Source organism: Herpailurus yagouaroundi, unplaced genomic scaffold (genome assembly GCF_014898765.1).
Source record: "Herpailurus yagouaroundi ecotype Mexico unplaced genomic scaffold, PumYag 29, whole genome shotgun sequence".
NCBI lineage: Eukaryota > Metazoa > Chordata > Mammalia > Carnivora > Felidae > Herpailurus > Herpailurus yagouaroundi.
Window position 1 is genome coordinate 99,268,592 of NW_024412377.1, and position 27,085 is coordinate 99,295,676.

Here is a 27,085-nt window from a genome sequence, read left to right on the forward strand (position 1 = left end):
AAAAAAAAAAAAAGAAATTGTGGTTTATATACACAATGGAGTACTATGTGGCCATGAGAAAGAATGAAATATGGCCCTTTGTAGCAACGTGGGTGGAACTGGAGAGTGTGATGCTAAGTGAAATAAGCCATACAGAGAAAGACAGATACCATATGGTTTCACTCTTATGTGGATCCTGAGAAACTTAACAGGAACCCATGGGGGAGGGGAAGGAAAAAAAAAAAAGAGGTTAGAGTGGGAGAAAGCCAAAGCATAAGAGACTCTTAAAAACTCTGAACAAACTGAGGGTTGATGGGGGGTGGGAGGGCGGGGAGGTGGGTGATGGGTATTAAGGAGGGCACCTTTTGGGATGAGCACTGGGTGTTGTATGGAAACCAATTTGACAATAAATTTCATATATTGAAAAAAATCAGGTATAATTTTTTACTCCCCTCAAATTTAACTAATCAGAGCTTACTACTGGCTGGAAGCCTCAGTAATAACATAGTCAAGTAACATGTATTCTTACAATGAGTAAGCCAGAGAAAAGAAAATGTTAAGAAAATCCTAAGAGAAAATATATTTAGAGTACTCTACTGATTAAAAAAAAAAAAACACGTATAGTTCAAACCACGCTGTTCAAGGGTCAACTGTATATGCACACACATATACACACACACACAAACGGGGTTTTTTCACTTCCCAGCTTAGTGCTGATGTACAAGAACTAGGAAAGAAGGTAAACATTAACAAGCAGTAAGTTTTGAAAATAAATATTCCTAAAGCCAAACTCACTATTTCTCATTCTGTCAGTTATTTTTTCAAACACAATCATAAGTCACTTTACTAATGTGACATGCTATGGAATAAAGTAGTTATAAGTTTTAAGAAGTATCTTCATCCCGATATTCAAACGCTAAGAATGAAGAGATTTATCTGTAGAAGAAAAGGGATGATCTAAAAGGGCAGAAATTATTCTAGATTCTAACACTTAAACATGTTTGAAGAAAAAGCAAAAATAGTTCCCTAACACTCAAGTTACATGATTTGAAAACATTGGAAGAACTCAGGAAAGTCTAAGTACTATCCACATACAGGGTATTATCGTTTTACCCTGTAGTAGTTACAACCTGGAGAGCATGGGATACTTCATATCATTCCCTGGACACGAAGTCTCTTCGGTAGACTGTTCCAAATACTTTTAAACACCCCATCCAAAAATGATCTTAACAGAACTATGTCTGAGAAAAAGAATATGTGTTCCTAATGGCCAGTCACCTGGGAGTGAGTGCATTCCAGCTGACTTGGTTGAAACCACTTGTTTAAGTTTTTGTTTGATGTGTTTCTAAGAACACAAGCTCCTGAGGTCATAGTAAATGACCTCACAGGACATGTAAGACCTACCCAGAAGCCACCAGGGCACATGCGCATCACTTCCTCTGTTCGTAAGAGAAGGGAAAATCCCATTGCTGAGCCCCAGTTCATGACCCACTTCTTTAAACCATCACAGAGACTATAATGTTCTATTCCAGTGAGACAGTGGATATTCTCTTACAGCTCATGCATTTGAGATAGCAGATGAGTTAACCTACAAAGACAAGTACCTACTAAATTAAAAAAGCAAAAATTCAAAGGAACAAAACTACCTTGTTTCGGCTACGTGGTTAAACTGATGCTCCTCTCTGGCTCCACCAGGAAAAGTGAACTTTCCAGGAAGAAATCAACAGAGCCTCCAAGTCTGAGGAAATGCACTTAGCATCTTCTCTATTAAATGCACCTTCCACATTTAGCATTTCCCATTAGCTGTGGTACCTTATCCACATCACAATTCAGACACACGATTAGACCTTGAAGTGTGTGGCAGGGGCAGGGTGGGAAGGGTAAAACACTTTCAAGGTGTCCATGAAAAATCCTTAGCCCTTTGGGGTGGTTTAATTACTATACTGTGCAATTTACGTCTGTTCACAATGGTGTATATTTTTATGTAGCTTTTAAAACAATTACATAAACAGAGGATATCACACTCAAGAATTCAAGAACTTTGAACAAAAATACCTCATTGTGACCTAATAAAACAAACCAAAGCACAGAGAAATTATATATTCTGCACTGAGTTCTCCAAATTCTAGAAAGGAAATGTGATAAAGAAGTCTCTGAAATAACTACTGTGGTTATGGCATATGCCCTTCATGACATGATAATCAAAGGAAATATGATAACAGCCATGTGACGTACAGCCCATGGAAAATACATGTAGTGTAGATGCCTATACAGACAAATCCATACCAATCCAAAGATACCGATCCAAAAATATTTCTGCTTAGATATAACACCCACCTAACAAAAAGCCATTCTTGTTTTAAGTGATACAAATGTTACTTGTTTTTCTTTTCCTAAAAAAAAAAAGCAAAAGCTCTACTGGATAGTCTGCAACAAAAATGGCATCCTCCACCCTGCTTTTTAATTAACGTCCAGAATGGGAGTAAAAGTACAACCATTTAGCACTGAGAACTAATGCACCTTTGCCATAAAAGCAGCACATACAGAAATTACCAAAGGCCTGGACTGTGGGTATTGCCAGCAAGAACTAGGAAAAAATGAGAAAACAAAGATGGGACCTGATTCTTAGTTTTGCTTACCGAAACAGAGGAGTCCTACTCTTGAATTGGATTAGCCAAAGCACTCAAACAATTGCTGCAGGAAACTCAAGAGTGTGCAGCTGGGAGTCAAGTAGCAAGGCAGGAGGGCAGGGGGCTGGGGGTGTGAACTTTGTAACAGGACATACACTAGTGTCCGCCCAGACCAGACGATATCAAACATCTGCTCACATTAGTGCTTCCCTCTTGACTAACATCTGGCAAGAACCACCAGCGACCAAGGCAACATGTCAGAAAAAAGCTAAGTGGGCTGTGTGCAAACTGTCTGATTGCAGGGATTCCAAAATGTTTCTAAGGACACGCAGAGAGGCAGCAGCAAGCTGTGTGGTCAGAGAAGAGGAAATTTAGATTTATAGAACTTAAAAAGGACAAAATGAAGAAACTGCCTGGATATATGTGTAACAGTGGCCCATCTGTGAATATGATGTCAAGGTAGCATATCTGAATACGTGTTATCTATTAGGCACCTAGAGTAAGATGTTTAACAACAACAGCAACAACAACAACAACAACAACAACAACAACAACAACAACAAAACAAACCCTGCCATGATGCTGGGCACAGGGCTCATAGGAAAGAGTAAAGAAAGCAAAGCAGATTATGCAAATGCAATTAAATAACAAAGTCATATGTTTTTATCTCAACAGGGATTTTACTATCCCAAAGTTAGATTCTGCCTTAGAAGACCAGACCTAAGACCTCACCAAAACGCACTAGAACAGCCTAAATGTGTGAGAGAACTATCTGCCTACTGGGTCAGCAAACTTAGAATGAGTTATAGGTCAAAGATGGAGGACAGAGGGGAGGTCACGGACATCAGCGATCTTAATTTAAATGTTGCTGACAAATCAAAGAGCTCGGAGGAAGCCAAAGATGATGGTGCTAGTTTGTTTTTACGATGAAACAGACCACGTGGAACTTGAATTTGATAGCTCATGCTACAGGAAAGCAGTGACTACACTAACTGCTCAGTTACAGAGCTCTTGATTCCACACTCTGTTTTGCAAGCAAGAGGCAAATGATAAGGAGGCAAGTGTATCTTCAAGAAAGCATGTTTCAGAGCATATCTTCTTGGGTCACGCAGGTAGCTCATAGTTTCTAGATACACAGTCAATCATCAATCATGGTATGTGATCCTATAGTTTTTGTTCCAATTTCTTCTTAGGGTAGGAACATGTTCAAACTTCAAAAAAAAAAAAAAAAAAAAAAGCCCAAATAAAAAATAAAAATAAAGTTGAGCATCTAAAAAATTGAGTTATGGGGCACCTGGGTGGCTCAGTCAGTGAAGCGTCCGACTCCCACTCAGGTCATGATCTCACCGTTCGTGGGTTCGAGCCCTGTGTTGGGCTCTGTGCTGACAGCTCAGAGCCTGGAGCCTGCTTCAGATTCTGTCTCCCCCTCTCTCTCTGCCCCTCCCCTGTTCATGCTCTGTGTCTCTCTCCAAAATGAATAACATTCAAAAAAATTTTAAAAACTGAGTTAACTAGAGTATTCACCTGTGAAGTATAAATAAGAAAACATGAGGACTTCTGTTTACATATTTTTATCCTATCCTTTTATGTCTTTTTGTGTATGCTTTGTAATGCATATACGGTGACACAGTATTACAGGCAAAAAATTTATATATACACATGCATATCAGGGAAGAGTGCCCTCTTGGGGCTCCATGAGCAAAAATCTGCATTCCTAATCTAGGGAACTAAGTAGTCCAGAAACCTCAGTTGCTCATTATACTATGAGAAGGAACGTGTTCCATACTTACGATCGTTTTCTTCTTGAATTTGAATATTCACCATATCTATACACTTCTGAATTTCATTCCAGCTTAAATTCTCTTGCCCTTGGGATAAGGCTTCCAGCTTCATGGTGAATAGTGCATTTGTGTAACTGTGGAAGAGAAGAGAATCATTAACACTAATCAGAGACATGCACTCTTTGTTCATTTTGTGCATCTCAAATTTGGCACATGGCCAAAAGTAGATGCTATAAGGTTAAAAAGGAGAAAGACACACTGGGGCGCCTGGGTGGCGCAGTCGGTTAAGCGGCCGACTTCAGCCAGGTCACGATCTCGCGGTCCGTGGGTTCGAGCCCCGCGTCAGGCTCTGGGCTGATGGCTCGGAGCCTGGAGCCTGTTTCCGATTCTGTGTCTCCCTCTCTCTCTGCCCCTCCCCCGTTCATGCTCTGTCTCTCTCTGTCCCACAAATAAATAAAAAAAAAAAACGTTGAAAAAAAAATTAAAAAAAAAAAAAGGAGAAAGACACATGAAATGTTCTTTCACACCTTTGTGAACATACAACAAGCTTACTTATATTACATTTTTTTTCTTAAAGATACTTTATGTACAAATGCTGTTTTTTTTAAATTTTTTTTTTAATGTTTATTTTTGAGACAAAGAGAGACAGAGCATGAACGGTGGAGGGTCAGAGAGAGAGGGAGACACAGAATCGGAAACAAATGCTGTTTAATGAAAGTACCTCAAAATCCAACCTTGTACCCAACTTAAGCAAAAAAAAAAAAAACAAAAAAACCCCTTGAAGTCCTCAACTCTACGAAACTGCTTTCTTCCCCTTCAGTTACTAATTTTCCTTGCCTTTGCATGTTTTGACTCTGTTGAGGCTGTAGGTAATTTTTTTTTAAGTTGGCTCCAAGCCCAGCATGGAGCTCAACGTGGGATTTGAATTCACAACAATGAGATCAAGCCCTGAGCTGAGATCAAGAGTCAGATGCTTAACCAAGTGAGCCACCCAGGCATTCCCCAGATAAGTTTTATGTGATAAAATTCAGAATTACCATGGTTCTCAACCCTTCTCATTTTTCTTGTTCCTTCCAGAAACCCTGATGAATAACACACATTTTCACTATACAGTTTCTTGATAAGGTGGTATAGGGGTTGAATCAGAATGTTGTAAAATCTCTCATCTGTCCATTTTTCGTAAGGCTCCACAGCACCTACTGAAAAACCTCCCTCTGTGTCCAGTCACTGCCACGGCACACTTATACCTCATTTCTGACCTCTGACCCTCTTTATTATGGAAAACAGAGTTTGGTCAACCACCTCAATTCCTTGCCTTGGTTGGGGAATTTTAGGGAAAAAAAATTATCCACCTTGATATATTAAGAAACTGTCATTTCTCAACAATTTTCCCAGTTAAAAATCACAGAACCAATGTTGCAACCGTAAGCTACCATGAGCTACTCTAGCCTAAAGTAAAGAAACTCAATAGTTTAGTTTGCTTTTGCATTGCGCCATGGAAATAAAGATCAGTCTTCTACGTACATATTTATTCACTATGCATTTTGACTTCTGAATAGCATCTTTGGATTGCTAACAGCAGAGGTTAAAAAAAGGAACCTCACGTTCAGTTTATTTTATTTTTTTTAACGTTTATTTATTTATTTTTGAGACAGGGAGAGACACAGCATGAACAGGGGAGGGTCAGAGAGAGGGAGACACAGAATCTGAAGCAGGCTCCAGGCTCTGAGCTGTCAGCACAGAGCCCGACTCGGGGCTAGAACTCACGGACCGCGAGATCATGACCTGAGCCGAAGTCGGCCGCTTAACCGACTGAGCCACCCAGGCGCCCCAATAACATCACGTTCAGTTTAAAATTGTTTTCCTGGGACGCCTGGGTGGCTCCGTCAGTTGAGTGTCTGACTCTTGGTTTCAGCTCAGGTCACGACTTCACCGTTTGTGGGTTTGAGCCCCGTGCTGGGTTCTGCACTAACAGAGCACCACTCGCTTGCCAAATAAACCAACTATTGAAAAAAATTGTTTTCCTGATTGTGACCAATTTTCTCAAAATTCTGCGTGCTTAAAGGCGCACAGAGTGCCTACAGAGTGTAGCTTGAGAGGGAAAAACATCATTCAGTGTAGGAAGTGGTGGCGATGATCCTTTATCTGTGACTGAATGAGGGATCACTAAATTCAGGCTTGAAACTGGCTAACTGTCATGTTTGAGATTTTCACCCTACCACTCCTTATAAGCCTAGGAAAACATATATATAAATATATATATTACTATATAGTAATTACTAGTAAATTATAGTAAATATATAGTAGTATATATTTACTAGTAAATATATAGTAAATATATATAAATATATATAAATATATATATAAATAAATATATTACTAGGAAATATATAGTAAATTACTATATAGTATATATAGTAATATATATATATAAATAATACTGGATATATTATATAATAGACATATTATATAAATATAGTAATATATTTATAGTAGTATATAAATAATACTGGATACAATAACAAAATGGATAAACTTCAACTTGCACTTGTTAATACCCCTTATAGACAGAGACCATTCTGTAAGCCAGTGCGAAATCCCCATGGGCATTTCACATGCTTAACATCTAAATGATGATCCGATGGGAATAAAACGAGAAAGCTTAAGGAGGAATGCAGAAAAAAATCCCAGAATTGCACGTAGTTTCTTTAGAAACAAAATGAATCAACGATGGCCAAAAGGAAGAGATTTTACAAGTAATGCAACAGAACTCCACTGGCTTTTCCATGTGAGGATGAGTGTCCGGTACTAAGGGACCAACCACAGAAATCCTCTGCAGTTCACCCTCACAGAGAGATCTGAGTCCTTTCCCTCCACACCTCTCTGAGCTCTCCTCACTGTTTGCTACAGGCAGACCAGTAATGCTGCATTTCTAACAGACTTCTGAAGGTCCAAGAGGATTACAATCCCAATTCACTTCGGCCAATGATTATTAACATGAAACCAAGGTGGCAAGGCCTGTGGCAGGCATGCAGGGCTGTGAGCATGAACAAGGTGCAGGAGCTTTCAGCCCAGGGGTTAAGAAGACAGAAACGCCAACAGGGTATAAAAGCAGAGCACAAGAAAGGTCGTAAGAGACAGTCCAGGAGAGTAGAAATAACGAAGTTCCAAGGAAGAAGTGGGAGGAAACCCTTAGTGGTAGAGCACCTTGCCCGAAACAGGCATGAAACCAAGTATTTAATCTTCGAAACTGTTCTGCAGATGCAGAGTGAGTGTTTTTGCTTTTTTTTGTGTGTGTGTGCTTAGATGAGGAGACAAGACTATGAAGAGTCAGACTCAAGTATGTGTGACTCCGGTGCTATGTTCCTCTAACCACAGAATGCTAGTTCTCAGGAGAGATGACATTAGCTGGGGTGGAGAGAAGTGCGGAAATAATTTGTGAAAGCATAATCTATGGAAGGCAGCTCTGGGAGTGTGCCAGGACAGGGGTGACCGGCACTCCATTCCCGGTGGGGACACGACCATGCAGAGCAGCAGGCAGGCCAGAAAGTCCACAGTGTATTAGGATCCAGGTTGGCTGAGGTGCAAAACACAAGGAGAGCTGGACCGAGAGCTAAGGTCAGAACAACATGTTTACAGTGAGGAGTATGTTCTTAATTCACATGAGAACAAGAAACAAATGGAGAGCATTATAGCCACAGCTACATTTAGAACAATTAATCTGGGACAACATATGCCTAGAGCCAATACCAACCAGACAGCACTTTGGTGACAATTAGACAAATGAGTCTTTCTGGGAAACCACAGCCCAAGGGTGGAAGCCACGGTAAACACGTTGACACTCTGTCTGATTCATCAAGGTTGCCCTGCCCCACACCCCTGTGCTATGAAGAACTTGGGAAAGCATGGGGTGAGGCCCAGATAGAGCCAAGTTTCTTCACCTTGAAAACCTGTGAACTTGGGTTTCCAAGAACTGAGTTAAAAAGCTGATGACCAGGCAAGTAAAATGCCGAGGCTGAGAAGATCAATGAGAGCTGTCAGTACAAGAACCAAAGGGGACCTTGAAATCTCATCTCGGTACTGGTCATCCAGCTGGCCCAGAAAGTGCTTAAGTCAAGCTTTAAAAAGATTATTAAAAATGAGCAAATTTTCAAAGTTTCCCATACCGAATACTTGAACTCTGAGGCTGTATCTCTAGGCCCAAGTTGAAAACCACAGGGGTAAAAATGGTTTTCAAATGGGGTGTGAGACCATTTCCTTAACAGGTCATTTGTAAAGTGGGGAGGTAGTGAGGAATTTTCGTAATCAAAGTGGATGATCTGGAGGGAGGGAGCACGGTTATTTAGAGGACAGCGGCCAGGATGCCCAGTGGGTGGGACAGTCATGACAATTACCTCACCAAGACATTCCATTACAGCCCCACAGGGCTGTATGTTTCATAAAGCAGTGACCAGCTTTGTCTTCCACTTAAGCACTGAGGGAAAGCAGCAAAGACTGGTTAGATGAGAATAAATGAGGAGGATAGAAAAGACACAGGAGGACCAATCTGGAAGTGATGACAGAAGTAAAGGTGAAAAATCAAATTAGGTACTGGCTGGGAAATGGGGACCTTTGACAGAGCTAACACCCCCAGACTGGCTGTTGTCAGGGAAGGAGATGAGCAGGCTGTTCATAGCACAAGGCAGCAGAGGGCTGAGGAAAATGAGTTGAACTTGAGGTTTCTAAGCTTGGGGAAGAGAATGGTGCCATTCGAAATAGTGGAGGTGGAAATAAATTACTTTGGTAACAGACTCAAGAGTTATATTAACCAGGTGGCCAAATTTATGCAGAATAAGAGCATCAGTTTCTCCAAGAAGACTAAAAAGCAAACTCTTCTGTCCTACCACTTTGGGGCCATTCTCTCCACAGACAAGTGGTAAAGCATTTAAAAAAAAATCTAAAGTCTTTTCAGTTTTCTTGTACAATGTACATGATCCAAGACAATTACCCAATCTACCTATTTAAGTAGTTCCAGCTGGAATCAGGACCTGAAAAGAGCTTTTGTCAAGATCTATGCAGACACCTCCCCCTAGTGGCTAACAAGAATCCAGGACAGAAAATCACTCCTTTTAACTTGGGACCTTTGTCTTACGGAATCTCTGATGGGCTCCTTATTCTGGCCCTTTAATTTTCTCTCTAGAACTGCTATAGCATTTTATACTATCAAGCAGCATATTTCAGAAACATGAAGTGGAAGCTGCTAAACTGAGACTGTTATCCACTAACACGACCCACTGAGGTCTCAGGATTCCTTTGGCTTAACAATCAAAAAGAACAGGGTTTGAGATTCAACTGCCCAACTGTAGGTCCATAAATCCAAGTTTAGTTCTCTCATCAGTAAAATAAAAGAAGATTAGCCTGGATGGTTATTAAAGTTCCTTCCAACTCTTCTACATTCAGTTGTCTCCAAAAGAAGCCCAAGGGAAGGTATGTGTTCAATAGTTCTTTTATTTTTAGCCTATCCAATAATCTTTGGTAATGACAAATCAATCAGTCAAAGCCACAATGCGATCATTTTTAGACTCTTTGTCCCCCTAAAAGAAAGGCTGTAAAAAAGGATGCATATTAGAAGGACTCTCAAAACAAAGTAGACTAGCTTTTAAGAACATGAGGACAGAGATAGGGAATTCTTGAGCAAAGAACACATCTTTAATATGCAAGATCTGCCAAACACACATTTCTGCATTACAAGGAGATTTGGAAGATGTTCCCTTACCGTTCTACATATGATTCATCCAGATTATTGAAGCCTATTGTTGGGCTTCTGAGCTGATTCTGCACGGACATAAGATCATTGTTTTCCAAGGCCTGGTTTAGTAAAGCAACAGCAGACAGCATCTCCACTGCAATCAAGAGCTCCTCGTGGGCCAAGTAGTTCTGTTGAAAAATGTAAGCAATAAAAGTTTCCCAAATTACACACTTCATGTATGTGATGGGGTTTTAGAATGCATTTTTTTTTTTTTTAAAGTAGGTTCCACGTCCATCATGGAGCCCAACTTGAGGCTTGAACTCACAATCATGGGATCAAAACCTGAGCTGAGATCAAGAGTTGAATGCTTAAGTGACTGAACCACCCAGGCACCACTAGAATGCATATTTCAAAGAACAATGAAAAAATTAAAGATTTTGAGAACCCAGGAGGAAGAGGGCTCACTGGCTACCTGTTTGTCACTGGCTTTAAAGAACAGGTGAAGACTTCCGGGTTGTCCTTAGCTGATCATTTTGGGGACAGAGTTAATGGCAACCAATGGTTATGATTCCACAAACATGTGCATTTCCATAATTGATTCCCACCAGTTATATTAGCTGCTTACAGGCTCAGACTTACTAAATAATTAAGTGAAGGATTAGACAATGCTGTCACTGTCTCAGGGTGTGAGGTCAAGATTTTAGGGAGTGATTTTCAGTTTAAATTAAGAGTAAGGAAAAGAGGGGAGAATTTCACCTATAACCCCAGAAAGATAAACTACAATTGTTAAGGCAAGAGTATCAATTCTAGTTCCAAAAAAGTTAGTCTGAGTCACTCTTTAATAACTGGGTAGAAAATTTAAAATATACTCTGAGTCCTGAATATTTGAAGAAATGTGAAGTGTATCTTTTGGTAAATGTAAGTAGGATTTATAATTCTGGATTTGGCTTATTTAAAAAAAATACAGCTCATGGTAAGTATTCTTGTGACGTGCATAGCATAAAGTATAAACTTCTCAAGTCACTATCTTGCACGCTTGAAATTAATATAGCATTGTGTATCAACTATACTCAAATGAGGGACACCTAAGTGGCTTAGTTGGGTGAGCGTCTGACTCTTGATTTCGGTTCAGGTCATTATCTCTTGGTTCATGAGATCAAGCCTTCACTGGGCTCTGCTCTGTCAGTGTGGAGCCTGCTTGGGATTCTCTTTCTCCTTCTCTTTCTCTGCCCCTCCCTTGCTTATGCTCTCTCTCTCTCAAAACAAATAAATAAACCTAAAAAAAAAACTATACTCGGGGCGCCTGGGTGGTTCAGTCGGTTGGGCGGCCGACTTCGGCTCAGGTCATGATCTCGCGGTCTGTGAGTTCGAGCCCCGCGTCGGGCTCTGTGCTGACCTGCTCAGAGCCCGGAGCCTGTTTCGGATTCTGTGTTTCCCTCTCTCTCTGACCCTCCCCCATTCATGCTCTGTCTCTCTCTGTCTCAAAAATAAATAAACGTTAAAAAAAAAATTAAAAAAAAAACTATACTCAAATAAATTAAAAAAAACAACCCATCTTACACTTTAGAACACCTTCCCCCTTAAATGTTCTCTTCCTTTTATTTTATTTTTTTATTTTATTTTATTAAAAAAATTTTTTTTAACGTTTATTTATTTTTGAGACAGGGAGAGACAGAGCATGAATGGAGGAGGGTCAGAGAGAGGGAGACACAGAATCTGAAACAGGCTCCGGGCTCTGAGCTGTCAGCACAGAGCCCGATGCGGGGCTTGAACTCACGGACCGCGAGATCATGACCTGAGCTGAAGTCGGCCGCTTAACCGACTGAGCCACCCAGACGCCCCTGTTCTCTTCCTTTTAACAATTTTATACTAACTTGGTCCAACTTCAAAAGGGTTACTTCTTCCATCATAGTGAAGGAACACAGAGGGAGCATCAAATGAATAGAAAAAAGCTGACAACTATATTTACATTTAGGATATTTTCTGTATTTAATGTATACAATGTAATATTTATATTAAATGCATTATAGCTTTCTGGATCTCCACAGGTATCTCACAGCAATGGATTTTAGGGTAACAAAAGCAAACAGCAAGAAGGAGGTTATTATAGGGAGCATGTAAGCAAATTTTATCCAAATTTCTTACATGAACTACATGTTTAACATGTAAGGAAGGTATAAAATTATAAACAGAAGAGCAGAATGAAATCACTTGAGATCCACCTCCTCTACCCTTTCCAGTGACGCGCCCACAAGTATCTAATGTGGTATTATAGCAGCAAGGATAAGAAAAAGAAGAAATGGGGCTGGACAACCACAGGCTGACTGATGACCAGTTAGGAGTGAATCACTAGGCCTGAGCGTAAGTAGCCTTGGGCTTCAAAGCTGCTGGCATGGGAGAACTATTAATGAAAGAACCTAAGTGCAACTTAAGAAGATAAGCTCTTTTTCTTTTATTATAAAGTAACATCTTTCTTTTCAGAAAATGAGAAGTCTTGATAATCAAGAGTAAGAAAAAAAATCCTCCCACCCAAGCTCTTTAAGGTATATCCTTTTATTTTTAATTCATGCAAACATTTATAGAAGTTTTTTTTTTTTTAGCAGAACTTGTTTTTATTCCTATTACCAAAAACCCTCTAGACAATGCTGTATGTTTTGATCTCATTTTTTCTGCTTGATTTAGTGTGTGCAATCTGTTGCGAAGCACATGGCTTGTTCCTTGCTTCTCAGTATTATACACCATGCTGTGAACACTTTTTGATTCATATTCTTTAGGCTCTTTTCCTAGCACTGTAATTGACAGGATAATGGCTAATGGACTTGCATACACATTGCTGAGCTCATTCTCCAGAAAGGGTGCACCATTCCTGCTTCCACCCGCTGTGAAGACGCCTACTGTGCCAAATTTATGCCTACGCTACGTTAGATCTCTCAACGCTCTACCAATCTGATTTCCCCAAATAACTATTTTAATTCACATTTACTTCCGATTGAGGTTGGACATTTTTTGTGTGTCATTGTATATTCCTTGCTTTGTGAATTAGCTGTTCATGCTCTCGGCCTCTCCTCCTCACTTTTTTCTGGTGCAACAGTGCCGTTTCGGATTTTTAAGATCCAGTGTTCTTTTATGTTTCCTTTGAACCTTCATTTTTTTTTTTTTTAACGTTTATTTATTTTTTTGGGACAGAGAGAGACAGAGCATGAATGGGGGAGGGGCAGAGAGAGAGGGAGACACAGAATCGGAAACAGGCTCCAGGCTCTGAGCCATCAGCCCAGAGCCCGACGCGGGGCTGGAACTCACGGACCGCGAGATCGTGACCTGGCTGAAGTCGGACGCTTAACCGACTGCGCCACCCAGGCGCCCCATCGAACCTTCATTTTTTTAAGTTAACTTTTTACATTTAACTTTTTATACTGGAAATTTATTCTGATATGTAGAGTGAGGTCATGTTTTCTTTCCCAAATGGTTAAACACTTGGAAGGATTTCATTCTTTTCCCCACCTTTTTGAAATACTAGTGTTCTCATATAGTTAATTCTTGGCTCTGCTTCCAGTAATTTTTATTCTGTTCCATTGTCTGGGTTAATCCTACACGAGTACACATGGTTTTAATACTGTAACCATATATATTACTGTTTAATATCATCAGCATATTAAGCAGCATGAAATTTACAAAAAATTAAAGCCATGGTGCTAATGTTCTTGGTTGCAGATTTCTAGAACTGCAGATTCACAGCCAATTATTCTATTTCAAAAACATGACATAGTTAAAAAAAATTTCAGTATAGTGATAAAGTTATCCAACATGTTTCAAAAACCAGAGAACAAGAATGACTTCTTTTCAAGGTGTGTTTGTGTTGAGCTCTGCTTGAATTTCCTAACTATGCAGATTCTTTACAGAGATAAAAAGCAGGGTTTAAAGAGGAACTCAGCCACGGACTTGATCCAGGGAGGGAGTGGGAATGAGGGTTGATACAAGTTAAAGACTCTTGCCCATTCACCTTTCCTAAACTGCCTTCCTCACGGCTCTAACTTAGAATTAACATCTTTGTAACTGGAGTGCCCTCGGACTTACCATGGCGTTCTGTTTCTGGAGGTTGAAAAGTTCGTTCTGATACATCCCAGCAGCAAAAGGATAAACTTCAGGCAGCTGGGCCTCCGCTCTCTTCAGGGCAAGCAGCGTGTTCTCGGGGTCGCCTTCCCGAATGACAGCATTGATGTGGCTCACTGCAGCCAGCCCTGAGCAGGGGTTAGGGGGTGGGTGTCACATTCCATCAGAATGCCCGCTTTTTCCACAGCTTTCTCTGCTGACCTAGCCAGCCCATCTTTCCAAGGGTTACAACCTAAGCAGTCCCTTTCCATGAACTCTGAAAAGCTGCAGATGGAGGCCAGGCAGAGCTGTGGAAATGGTAGCTCAGTACCTAGAAGTCAGTCCAGTCCATGGAGATGGTCCCTAAAAGGACTTCAGCAAAGAAAGAGCTGGGGCTCTGAGGTCACTCCTGTCTAGCATGACTTCCCTACGAAATCTTACCCTTCAGGATCAGCTCTGGTCTCACTTCCATTAGGGCTTCAGGTTGTTTCAGTTCCTCAAGAGGTCACCACTTGGGGATCCCCACAGTATTTAGAGATGTGCCATACAGATCCCATAGGCCTTGTTCTTGAACGCGCCTTGTGTATTAGTACTGCCTTTGCAAGGAGACCGAAGCTATGTGAACATCAGAAGCCAGCCTCGCCCTGCTGCTGTGGCGGGGGCCCCGCCCGGCCCCGGGGGGGCAGCACCACAGGCAACCCAGCCGGCACCTGCAGAGAGCGCTGCCTGAGAGTGTTGGTATTCATTCTCAGAACACTCTCCCCTCCACTCTTGGGTTTTGCCAAGTGTGACTTTAAGAAAAAAACATTTCAGGTGTGTGTGTGTGTGTGTGTGTGTGTGTGTGTGTGTGTTTAATATTACAACCTGGGGCGCGTGGGTGGCTGAGTTGGTTAAGTATCTCTCAGTTTCGGATCAGGTCATGATCTCTTGGTTTTGTGAGTTTGAGCTCCACGTTGGGCTTTGGGCTGACGGTGTGGAGCCTGCTTGGCACTCTCTCTGTCTCTCTGCCCTTCCCCCACTGGTGCTTTTTCTCTGCCTTTCCACCCCCCGGCTCCCCCACCACCACCTACACTGTGTCTCTCTCTCAAATGAACTTCAAAAAATTTTAAAAATAAAATATCACAACCAAAATTGGTACGATTAAATAACTGTGCCAATATCCCCTAACCTTAAAAAACAAAACAAAACCAAAAACACTGATCACAGAAATGCCTTGGTTTACATTATCCGACCCTACCACAAGCTCTGTGAGATCTCTACCCGTTGTAATGTTCAGCTTCTAAAGACCTGAATTTAGTGACCACGCTGAGGGTGCCTGAAACAGTAGATTCATCACAGTTTTCAGAAAAAAGAAACCGAATTGCTGACCAACTGGAAGAATGAGTGACTGACCCTGCCACCAGGCAGCAACAAATTGGACAGAACCAGCAGCCTTTTGTTCTATAAATTAAGTTTCAGGGTAAGAGAGAGCACACAGACTCAAAGAATTCTAGAGCTTTTCATGGGTAGTCTGTCTCCCTAATGCGTGACTAGATTAAAGCTAAGATTACTCTAACCCTCTGAACAGATGACAATTTGCCTTCTGCAACTCATTCACAAGGAGTTACCCTCCATAACCTTTCTCCTGACACACATCGTTCAACAGCAGGAAATACTTAGAGCCAACGTGATTTTCTTTGTTACACCCCTCCAAAACTTACACTTATTCTAAAGGGCTTTAAGAACCCCAACATGTTTCTCCATTCTAAGAATGGCTATGTCCAACAAAAAAAAAATCCCAGAAAGAAAGGTCAGTGGACATCCGTGGCATCTGCTGTCGTGTGAAAGTCACCAAAAGCCTCCCAGCTGTGTCTCTCATTATTTTGGAGAGGATTCTACTTCCCCTTTGAAAACTCCATTATGTGAATGTGCACCACTGGATGGTAAAATAGCAGAAAATCATATCCTTATGACACTCTTTAGGAACCATTTCTCCTAAAAGTAAACAAATAAAGTGAGCTTACCCACTCATTTATACTCTGCATTTAATAGTATTTCCCGCCTTGATCTTAACAGAATATGTGTTGTAACTAATGGAACGCATATGCCAAACCAAAAAGTTAAATGATGGCAGTTCAAACAAAGCTGATGCCTCTGACAATAGATCTGATGACATTACCATCGAGGCTGTCACTTACGTCACTTCTCTGGCTGTAATGAACACAGACACCTTAACATTTTAGGATAATAACCTACATGGTTGAGAAAAGGCTTATCAAGTAGCTATATTTATTTTAAAGCATACGGTTGTCTTATTGTCATGTCCCTGACTAAAATATGTTCTAGTGGGTTTTTCAAGACTGTTGTTAGTTCTATTCGATTATAAATTTTCAGATGGGGAGAGAGAAAACAACTTCAGAATCATCATGTTCTACGCATTGGAAACCGGCGAACATTGCAATGCCCTTCATAATTTGAGCTGGTTATGCATCAGTGCAAATCATCTCATGCTTTTTATTTGAAAATGGGAAAGAAAGCATAGCCACTGTGGCATGAAATTTGTGGTCAGGAAAGTATGCCATTAAGTATGAAAACATTTATATAAGGTATTCTATTAAAAAAAAAAAGAACCCCCCCCCCAAAAAAAAAGACAAGAAAAAGAAAAAGAAACCTGTTTTCAAAATAAAGGATGGCAAAAGGCTAGGGAATCATTTCCTCCCAAAGTTTATGGACCTCAGCTGCCTTGCTGGCAATGTAATTTCTTCCTGTAATTCATTTCTGTCAAGCATAATGAAATTCTCAGTTTTCAAATAGAGCAGAAAGAGAAACTTAAAACTGTTTCGTGTACCATCACCAATATGTTCAAAATTAAATAAGAATGAAAGAAGAACATACATTCCCTGGTGTTAAGGTGATCCCTTAAAAATAAAGTTGCCCTGGAGCTGTCAGCAATTTTGTGTGTGAGGGAAATTCTCAAACCCACTCAGTTGTTAACTGCTAGATATTTACATCAATTTTCTCTGGGCCTCTTTAATTACTGTTTGAACCCTTTGAATATGCCTCTACCAGTCACTTGGGGCAAACTTCTAGGGAAAACCTATGGTGTCTTTGCAACTGTTAAGTACAATAAAGATCATTCAAAGGTCATCTAGGAGGTTAAATCAGGGACAAGGCTTAGGACTGTTATAATTACTGGACACTCCCAAGTTTAAATTGGGCAGATGGTTCACAAACTTTATCAAATGGGCTCAATGGTCTTCCATGTATTAGTTTTTTGTGTATATATGGGCTTTTTCGAAAGCCACAGGGGAAATAAATGTCAGGTAGAATTCCTTACTGCCTCAAGTAAAACCAATTAAAAAAAATTTTTTTTAACGTTTATTTATTTTTGAGACAGAGAGAGACAGAGCATGAACAGGGGAGGAGCAGAGAGAGAGGGGGAGACAGAATCGGAAACAGGCTCCAGGCTCTGAGCTGTCAGCACAGAGCCCGACGTGGGGCTTGAACTCATGGACTGTGAGATCATGACCGGAGCCAAAGTCGGACGCTTAACCGACCAAGCCACCCAGGCGCCCCAAGTAAAACCAATTTTTAAAAAATTTCTATTTATTTTTGAGAGAGAGAGAGAGGGAGGGAGGGAGGAAGCAGGGGAGGGGCAGAGAGAGAGGGAAACAGAATCTGAAGCAGGCTGTAGGCTCTGAGCTGTCAGCACAGAGCATGATGCAGGGCTTGAACCCACACACTATGAGATCTTAACTGGAGCCGAAGTCATACACTTAACCAACTGAGCCACCCAGGTGCCCCATAAAACCAATTTTTATTAGAGATGGGAAAAAGGCTAGTAAAGAGATTAATCTCTCTGAACTTACATGTGATACTTTTAATTACCCTAGTTTTCTGTTCTTTACTGTCATACAACTGAACTGGATATGAAGAGAAATTACACTGTGAGACTCCCCAACAGTTTGGGGACATGAGATTCAAACTCGCCACCGTGCAATTTCACTGGCCCATTCAGTCTCATTCACTTGCCATAAAGGTGCACACACTGTAAGAAAATAATTCTTACCAAGTGCAAACCAATGACTGGACAGTAAAAAAGAGCACAGGTGTCAACAATATTTTTTACAATTCCAGTCAAACACTGTCACATAATCATGGGCAAGAAATGAAAATCCTTAAGTCATAATCTTTTACTAAACAGCCTTCAATATGAGTCCAACTAAGGGATAGGTTCGAAATGAGATGGTAGAACTAAACTAGCTTCAAGGTATTCCAAGATACTCTGCATGCACTGGGGGGCAAGATCACCCCCAAAATTCCATGGGATGCTGCCAGATGATGCACCATAATTAAGAGCAACATTGACATTTAGTGGATTTTTCACCACATAAGACAATTTTACAAGGACACAAATGGAGTTTTGGTGCAATTCTGACAAGGAAACTTTGTATCTCTGTTTCCTTCATTACTTACTGTTGACTTTATTGATGTTGCCTTGGATTTCTGCTTGTGTCAGCAGCTCTTCATAGGCGTCTCTTTCTTCTTCGGAAATACAGTTATTCTACAAGACAAAGTCTTTCCTGATTCCTGAGGTTAAATACAAGGTTTCCAATCTTGATATTCAAAATCCAAATGCCAAGAGTGAGAAAAATGGTTTACTTAGATTCGTTTGAATTCAAAATAAGCACCAAAGAGTGCTTGCTCTGTGCAAGACACTGGGGTTACATACACCTGGCAAGGATGACGAAGACGAACAAGAGCCCTAGTGACTCTCTGAAAGTGTCTAACTGTCTCTTGTGAAAAACATTAGGTTGGACCACTTGATACTGCCACTTTGTGTAGACTGAAGCCAGTGGAATATTGGCAATTTCACTGCATTCATCTAATAATATCGACACCATAAATAACAAATATATGTAGAACAGACTCTGTAGAATTACACACTCAGTTGGAAAGAACACTTGAACAAGGTGACAACCGAGGAGAACCTGGAGGAACAGGGCAGAGAGGGGAACAGGGTGTAGACTACAGGATTTGGTGAAAAAGGCAAGAAAGTTTGGCAAGTTGGGCTACAGCACACAGCCAGAAAGATGGGGAGGTTCGTTGGGTATCCTGGAAGTTTTTTTTTAATGTTTATTTACTCATTTTGAGAGAGAGAGAGAGATAGTGTGCAAGGGAGAAGAGCAGAGAGAGAAAGAGAGAGAGAGAGAGGGAGGGAGGGCGGGAGGATCTGAAGCGGGCTCTGTGCTAAGAGCAGCGAGCTCCGTGCAGGGCTTGAATCCCTGAAATGTGAGATCATCAGACGCTTAACTGACTGGGTTACGCAGGTGCCCCCTCCGGAGGCTTTTTAAAGCCAAGTGAAGGGCCTGTACTTAACTCAGTAGGCAGCAGGGAATGCAGGGAGGTTTCCAGGGGCTGATATCAGATCTATAGTTGAAGATTACTTTTGCAACCTGTAGCTCCGAGAGCGGTTGGTTTGGAGAATGGTAGGAAGCAGGGCCACCCTTGAGGAAGGTGCTGGAAGAACCCTGAGGCGTGGTAAGGGGGGAGGGCAAGGCTGAGACAAGAATGGTAAGACTAGAAAGTGGGAGACAGATGTAAGCCTGGCAAGAAGAGGCAACAGAATGCAGTGATGGATATGGGGGGCACAGAAGGAGTTCTAAAACATGGGGGAAGTCTTTCCAAAGTGAAGTCAGTAAGGGGCCCATGTGTGAGAAGGGCAGGGTAGAGATAAGCACTCTTCACTCTTCCTACGTAGTGAGGGGCAAGGCCCATGGGACAGAGATGAAGTCACCTGGAGGAGCATTAGAGGGCCTGGTAGCAAGCTCCTATCACTTCAGTGAGTGGACGAGCTTAGGAAGAACAGAGACAGATGGGATTCAATGTCAGACCTTAAAGAATTCCCATACACAGAGGCAGGAGGAAGAAGAGACACTAAGAGATACAGAGGAGAACCATGGCAACAAAGCAGCAAGGAGCTACGTGAGTCAACAACCTCAAGGCAGGTGGTCGGGGGTGGGGGGGGGGGGAGGGAGCCAGCAAGTGTGCCAGATAGCGCCAGAAGCCACCAGGTGAGAAAAGTTTGGGAACGGAGCTGAAGCTGATGTGGCAAGAGCTTGAGGAGGAGAGAGGTGGCCAGGAAATGGAAGCTCTACGTGTATACAAAGTCCACAGTCATGTAAGACACGTTGGGTCAAGTCAGGATCAGGCTGCCTTGCAGAGGACGCAAGGCAAAATATGAGGGTGAACTAATGGGAGAAAACGAGGAGAGTGAATTCAAAAACAGCATCTCTCAACTTCACCGCAATGAATCATTACTCTCTAGTAATGAATCTAAAGGTATCCTGGCTAATACAAGGTCTGCAGGTGGTGATGCCTCACGAGGGAAGATGTTTAGCTACTGTATCTACACTTCCCAGGAAAGTAGTAAAAATTTACGATATGACCTTTAATCCTTGCAACTTGGAAGAATCATCATAAAAGGAAACCTCATTTTTTTTACATAGTGCATAGTCTTCTCTTACCCTTACATTTCACCCAAACCAATGGCCTATGGCTACAGAGACCACAGCCAGTTGATTTAAAAATATCACTTTTAACAAAAAGGCTTTTTTATGCTCATAGCCATAGTACTAGGAATCTAATTAAATACCTTCAGTCTTGCACTTTCCTCTTTTCTCTTTTTGGCTTCCCAGAGTTCCTTCTGATACTCCTGTGCAAGGTTGTCATCTATTAAAGTTAAAACTGCATTTGGGTTTCTTAGCGTTATGATAGTTTGCTCTGCTATTCCTTTTTCAATAGCTTCATTAATGGCTATAACTGCAGCATGCACTGAAAAGAGAAAAAAAAGATTTTTATCAGGAAAGACAACATGGGCAGCTGTAATGACACCACATAATGTAAGCAGTTTGCTTTCCTTTAATTCACTTTTCTTTTACTTTCTTCTCTGGCTTCCAGTAACAAGGGCAAAAGAAGAGACCCTAGGCACTTCCCAGAGAGCCCCTCCGACGACCTCTCCACCTGCCCATCTATCTTGGGTCCTGTCTCCTAAGCATCTACCGTGTAATCTGTATTAATTTACTCACTACCGAAGAAAGCAAAGGGCCAGGACAGGACGTAGAAAACCAAGAAATATTTTGGAGAATAAATATATTTCTAAAACGTTTTAATTCAAACTGCATAAGTAGATGTTTAAAGACTAAATCAATCCCATGGTTATATTTTCATGTGCTCAACTTAACCATCTACAATACATACAATAAAAACTTCAAAACGGGGCTGAAAGTATTTTCTAAACATTCTATTTCTTGTAACCAAAATCAACGAATAAAGTATAGTTGAATCCCATGTCAACAGCAAGTTCTGATTTCAGGAGACTCACAAGCAGCTTCATCCACTGACAGTTCATTAGCCAGAATACCACCTATTTTGCTGAAAGATGGCATTTGTATTCCATATTTGTCCAGTTCCTTTCTCATATTACTAATTTCCTCCTCTGAAAAAAAACAACAAACAATATCAAGATGGAGGTAGGAATGAGTATATTCATGTCAAGAAATGTCTTCATCCCCCAGGTCTCTCTCCCCAAAATGCAAGGCTTATTTTTCTAAATAAAGAAAATCAAAAACACGACGCCATTATTTAAAAACAAAAAGAAAGGAAAAAAAATGTCTTTATCAAGAAGGCGGGACATTTCCGAACAAGAACCTTAGGAAGGAGTCAACCTCAGTTTCTCATTTCACAAATGTGGGGAAAAGGAAAACTGGTCAAAGACAAACAAGATAATAACGTTTTCTCCTCTGATCAGTACAGAAGAAAAAGGGGTTCGATGATGTCAAAAGGAAAAAAAATATAGATTCATTTTCTTAGTAAACAACCACGTAAAAATCGTAAAGATAAAGAGTACCTGTGAAGTCGACTTTGCCCAACAAATCCTGGATTTGGGGGGCTATCCCTAGTTTGAACAGGTATAAACTGGAAGACAGAACATAAAATTATGAGAAACTTCATCATATAAATCTTAGAATTATAAATTACTTCAATCTTTAAAAATTTTTTTTTAATGTTTATTTTTGAGAGAGAAAGAGAAACAGCATGAGCAGGGAGGGGCAGAGAGAGAGAGGGAGACAGAGAATCCAATGCAGGCTCCAGGGTCCCAGCTGTCAGCACAGAGACCGATGCGAGGCTCGAACTCATGAACCAGGAGATGACCTGAGCTGAAGTTGGATGCTTAACCAACTGAGCCCCCCAGGCACCCCCAAAATTACTTCAATCTTAAGGGCTTCTTTAGTTGAGAAAGACCTAAGAGATGATCTCATCTAATTCATTCATTTTATAGATGGAGCAACTGAGGTAACATAGTCCTTGGTCGACGGGGACTATAACTGTAGTCTAAGTCCCAAAGTCCCATGGCATTTCTGTAGGATCAACTAACTCTCTAGCATCCATTTGTACGGAGAATAAGAAACATGACTGATACAAAATTGTAGGTAATAAACCCAAACATTTCCTTGGATATTCCTTGTAGGATTCTTATTTTTTTGAAAGTACAGCTCAAATTTTAATTTCCTTTTCAATATTCCTTTAAGTAACATTTGAGGAAATATTTGTTTTACATTTTCTGAAACAAATACAGTAGCAAGACTATTAGCAGCTGGGGAGATGTTAATGATAAACCACGATATGGGCATACTACTAAGTGGAACATGGAGAATAAACTTTCTGTGTGCATATGTATGTGTGTATTTCAAACCCCTTAAGTGAGGATGGCACCCACTAACCTACCCATAATTTGACAAAAGTTGCTGAGGGCCAGCATCTAAATTTTGCCAAACATGAAAATATATGGTTATGTGGCTTTTTCCACTTAATCACTGAGTCACGGTTTCTGTTCCATATTGATTCTAACCTCCTCAGCCCCAAAGATTAATCCTATCAGTCAACTAAAAAACAAAAAAAAATCTGTATTCACTTTATTATCTGTTATGATAGGTTTGTAATTTATGAGATTTTTAACTAGAAGTTAGAACTTACACAATAACATAAGAGAAAATGAATTGAAAATGATTTCATTGGCTTGAAATATTTCAAGATTATCACGTCAGATGCTGATGTGAGATATACCTGAGATTATAAAATACATAAAACTTCACTAAAGAAGTTCAAGATTGAGCCTTTTTAAATGGTATTAACACAAACTCTTAAAATGAATGAATACTCAATTTAAGGAGTATGCATTTCAATCTTCTTTGGTCGTTTCTTTTTTTTCTTTCTTTTTAATGTTTATTTTTGTGAAAAAGCACACGTACGCATGCACAAGTGAGGGAGTGGCAGAGACAGGCGGGCAGAGGATCCAAAGCGGGATCCGCACTGACAGCAGCAAGTCCGATGTGGGGCTCGAACTCGCGAACCATGAGATCATGACCTAAGCCAAAGTTGGATGCTCAACTGATTGAGCCACCCAGGTATCCTCTTTGGTCATTTCTGTACAAAACGATCTTTTGAAAAAATAACACACAGTCCACATTAAAAATTAGTGATTCATGTTAAAAAAAATTATACAGAAAAGCATCATCCAAAGTTAAACACTAAATATTTTGACATAAACACTTTTAATGCTATTTCTGGAAATATCTACCCATAAACTCACATAGTATTCATTATATGAATATACTGTATTTTACCTGTCCAACTGCTGACCATTTAGATGCTAATTATTCACCATTACAAATAATGTTGCAGGAGGGGTGCCTGCGTGGCTCAGTCGGTTAAGCGTCTGACTTCGGCTCAGGTCATGATCTTGCGGTTCGTGGGTTTGAGGCCCGCATCGGGCTCTTTGCTGACAGCTCAGACCCTGGAGCCTGCTTCAGATTCTGTATCTCCCTCTCTCTCTGCTCCTCCCCGGCTCACACTCTCTCTCTCAAAAATAAAATAGAAACATTAAAAAACTTGGGGTGGCTGGGTGGCTCAGTTGTTTAAGCGTCTGACTTCAGCTCAGGTCATGATCTTGCGGTGTGTGAGTTCGAGCCCTGTGTTGGGCTCTGTGCTGACAGCTCAGAGCCTGGAGCCTGCTTCGGATTCTGTGTCTCCCTCTCTCTCTGCCCCTCCCCTGCTCATGCTCTGTCTCTGTTTCTCAGTAATAAAATAAACGTTAAAAAAATTTAAACAAACAAAAACATTAAAAAACTTGGGGCGCCTGGGTGGCTCAGTCATTTAAGTGTCTGACTTGGGCTCAGGTCATGATCTGACAGTTCGTGGGTTTGAGCTCCACTTCAGGCTGTGTGCTGAATGCTTGCTCAGAGCCTGGAGCCTGCCTCGGATTCTGTGTCTCCTCTCTGCCCCTCCTCCGCTCATACTCTGTCTCGTTCTCTCAAAAATAAATAAGTGTAAATTAAAAAAATTAAAAAAACATTTAAAAACTTAAAACCCCAAATAATGCTACAGGAAACCTACCTATATACAGATACATATTTGTGTATGTATCTTATTTGTTACAATAAATCCCTAAAAACAAAACTGCCACCTTGAAAGACACACAAAGCTTTCAAAGCTTTCAATCCATATTGTCAAATTGTGTTCTAAAAAAGAGATGATACTCATTCTTTGTGAGTAAAGGTTAACAAAACACCATTCCCTCCGTGAAAGAATCTGACTTCTTTCATGGTGTTTTTTTTTTTTTTTTAATTTAAATCCAAGTTAGTTAACATACGGTGTAATAATGATTTCAGGAATAGAATTTAGGGATTCATCACTTACACAAGCACTCATCCCAACAAGTGCCCTCCTTAATGCCCATCACCCACTTAGCCCATCTCTGCACCCCAAACCCCTCTAGCAACCCTCAGTTTGTTGTCTATATTTAAGAGTCTCTTATGGTTTGTCTCCCTGTTTTTATCTTATTTTTCCTTTCCTTCCTCTATTTGCATGTGTTTAGTGCCTTAAAACCCATATGAGTGAAATCATGATATTTGTCTTTCTCTGACAGACTTATTTCACTTATTATAATACCCTCCAGTTCCATCCATGTTGTTGCAAATGGCAAGATTTTCTTTTTGATCATGGAGTAACATTCCATTATTTATATATATGGCATTATACACACACACACACACACACACACACACACACACACACACACAACCATATCTTCTTTATCCATTCATCAGTTGATGGACATCTGGGCTATTTTCATAATTTGGCTATTGTTGATAGTGCTGCTATAAACCATGGGGAGCATGTGGCCCTTTAAATCGGCATTTTTTGTTATCTTTGGATAAATACCTAGTAGTGCAATTTCTGGGTCACAGGATAGTTCTATTCTTAATTTTTTTGAGGAACCGGTTTCTTTTCCAGAGTGGCTGCACCAGTTTGCATTCCTACCTGCAGCAATGCTCTGCTCCCCTAGGAACCTGATAAGCATATTAGTAAGCATAATTGCTGAGGACAAAACACCTCATTCATAAACTGCATCTTGACTTGAAGGAATTATATTAAATTTATTTTTATTTTTTTATTTTAGAGAAAGAGCATGAGTGGGGGGAGGGACAGAGGGAGAGAGAGAATCCAAAGCAAACTCCATGCTCATGAGCCCCCAACGTGGGGCTCAATGCCATGACCCTGGGACCATTGGACCTGAGCAGGAATCAAGAGTAGGATGCTCAACACACTGAGCCATCAGGTGCCCCTTACTTGAATGAGTATGTTTAGGTGTTCCTGAGTTTGGGGACTGCTAACTTGGATACTCCTTGTAGGGAACTGGGAAGCCCAATGGAAGGTGTTAAAATAGACATTGGCTCCTGGGGCTAAGGTCCTATGCCAATAAGGCTCCTGCAGTCACCAAGGGAAGTCTCACTCCTCAGCACCTAAGCTGTTACCTAGCCTACAAAAGACAACAGCTTGCAGATGGCTCTGTGGTTAACTGTGTGGAGTGTCACGACGTCTCCCACTGAAGAGCAAACACTTGTTGTGCCAGCAGACTGCTTTTCGGGCTTCTCTATCCTTCTGAGCAACTAGGGCCAGATGTGGCTTATAGCAGTTAAGAGAATGGACACTTAGCTGAACCTAAGAACCCACTGATGACTGGGACCTTACTCCACCACGTATCCAAGAGAATGCCATTTTCTTGCTTCGCTTATCACCACAGAATACTATCCATGAAAACCTAGGAAATCTGACAGCCAAAAAATGTTAAGTCTGCATTCTTTTTTGTTAGTTGTTGAGGGTAAATATTTTTCCAAACACATATGGTTCCATGGCCCTTTTTTCCCAGGAATGCCCATTAGTGAAATTTTGAATTTTAAGTGTTTTTTTTTGGGAGAGTTTACCTTTCTTTCATACCCACTTTCCCTCAAAACCAGTATCAAAGAAAAAAGAACAAATGACATTTTAAACATGGTAACTAATTTTACTACTGACTTCCAATATGATATTTGTATCCACAGGTGGAAAACATATTAGACTCTGAACATTCTTCAAATTAAAATAGGAATTATGTATTCATAATTCAAAGCTAGAAAGACAGGATACATCCCTTAATTTAAATTCAAGGTCTTTAGAGATTATCAGGGATAAAAAACTATTTACACAGCCTCTACAGACTTCATTACCGAAGGCTCACGCCAAACAAGTCATTAGAATTAAAATTAGTCGGCTGACATTTTCAAAACCGTAATATTTTATGAACCGCTTCTCAACTCATTATTACATGGGACAACTATTCCTGTTAGAACGAAGACCATATCATGCAGAACAGATGAAATGTCACCGTCTTCAACTGTTCCTCTGTGAAAGGTACTCCAAAATGAAACAGAATTGGGACACCAATTTGACAATAAATTATATTTTTAAAAAAATTTTCAAAAAAAACCACAAAAAAATAAACAGAACTAAACAGACAG

At 40.6% G+C, this 27,085-nt stretch overlaps 1 protein-coding gene across 3 annotated transcripts in view; it reads right to left on the reverse strand.

Annotated features, from left to right (window-relative positions):
• IQGAP2 (IQ motif containing GTPase activating protein 2) overlaps positions 1-27,085 on the reverse strand; it is a 298,102-nt gene that overhangs the window by 100,411 nt on the left and 170,606 nt on the right. For 2 of the 3 annotated variants that reach the window (XM_040450363.1, XM_040450378.1), the window contains 7 exons: positions 22,096-22,163; positions 21,571-21,684; positions 20,842-21,020; positions 18,663-18,750; positions 14,193-14,356; positions 10,146-10,306; positions 4,400-4,524 (listed from right to left, as the gene is read on the reverse strand). In XM_040450363.1, coding sequence (XP_040306297.1) covers positions 4,400-4,524; positions 10,146-10,306; positions 14,193-14,356; positions 18,663-18,750; positions 20,842-21,020; positions 21,571-21,684; positions 22,096-22,163 — 899 coding nt within the window. The remainder of the gene's footprint in view (positions 1-4,399; positions 4,525-10,145; positions 10,307-14,192; positions 14,357-18,662; positions 18,751-20,841; positions 21,021-21,570; positions 21,685-22,095; positions 22,164-27,085) is intronic. The other variant, XM_040450370.1, reaches the window with a different exon arrangement.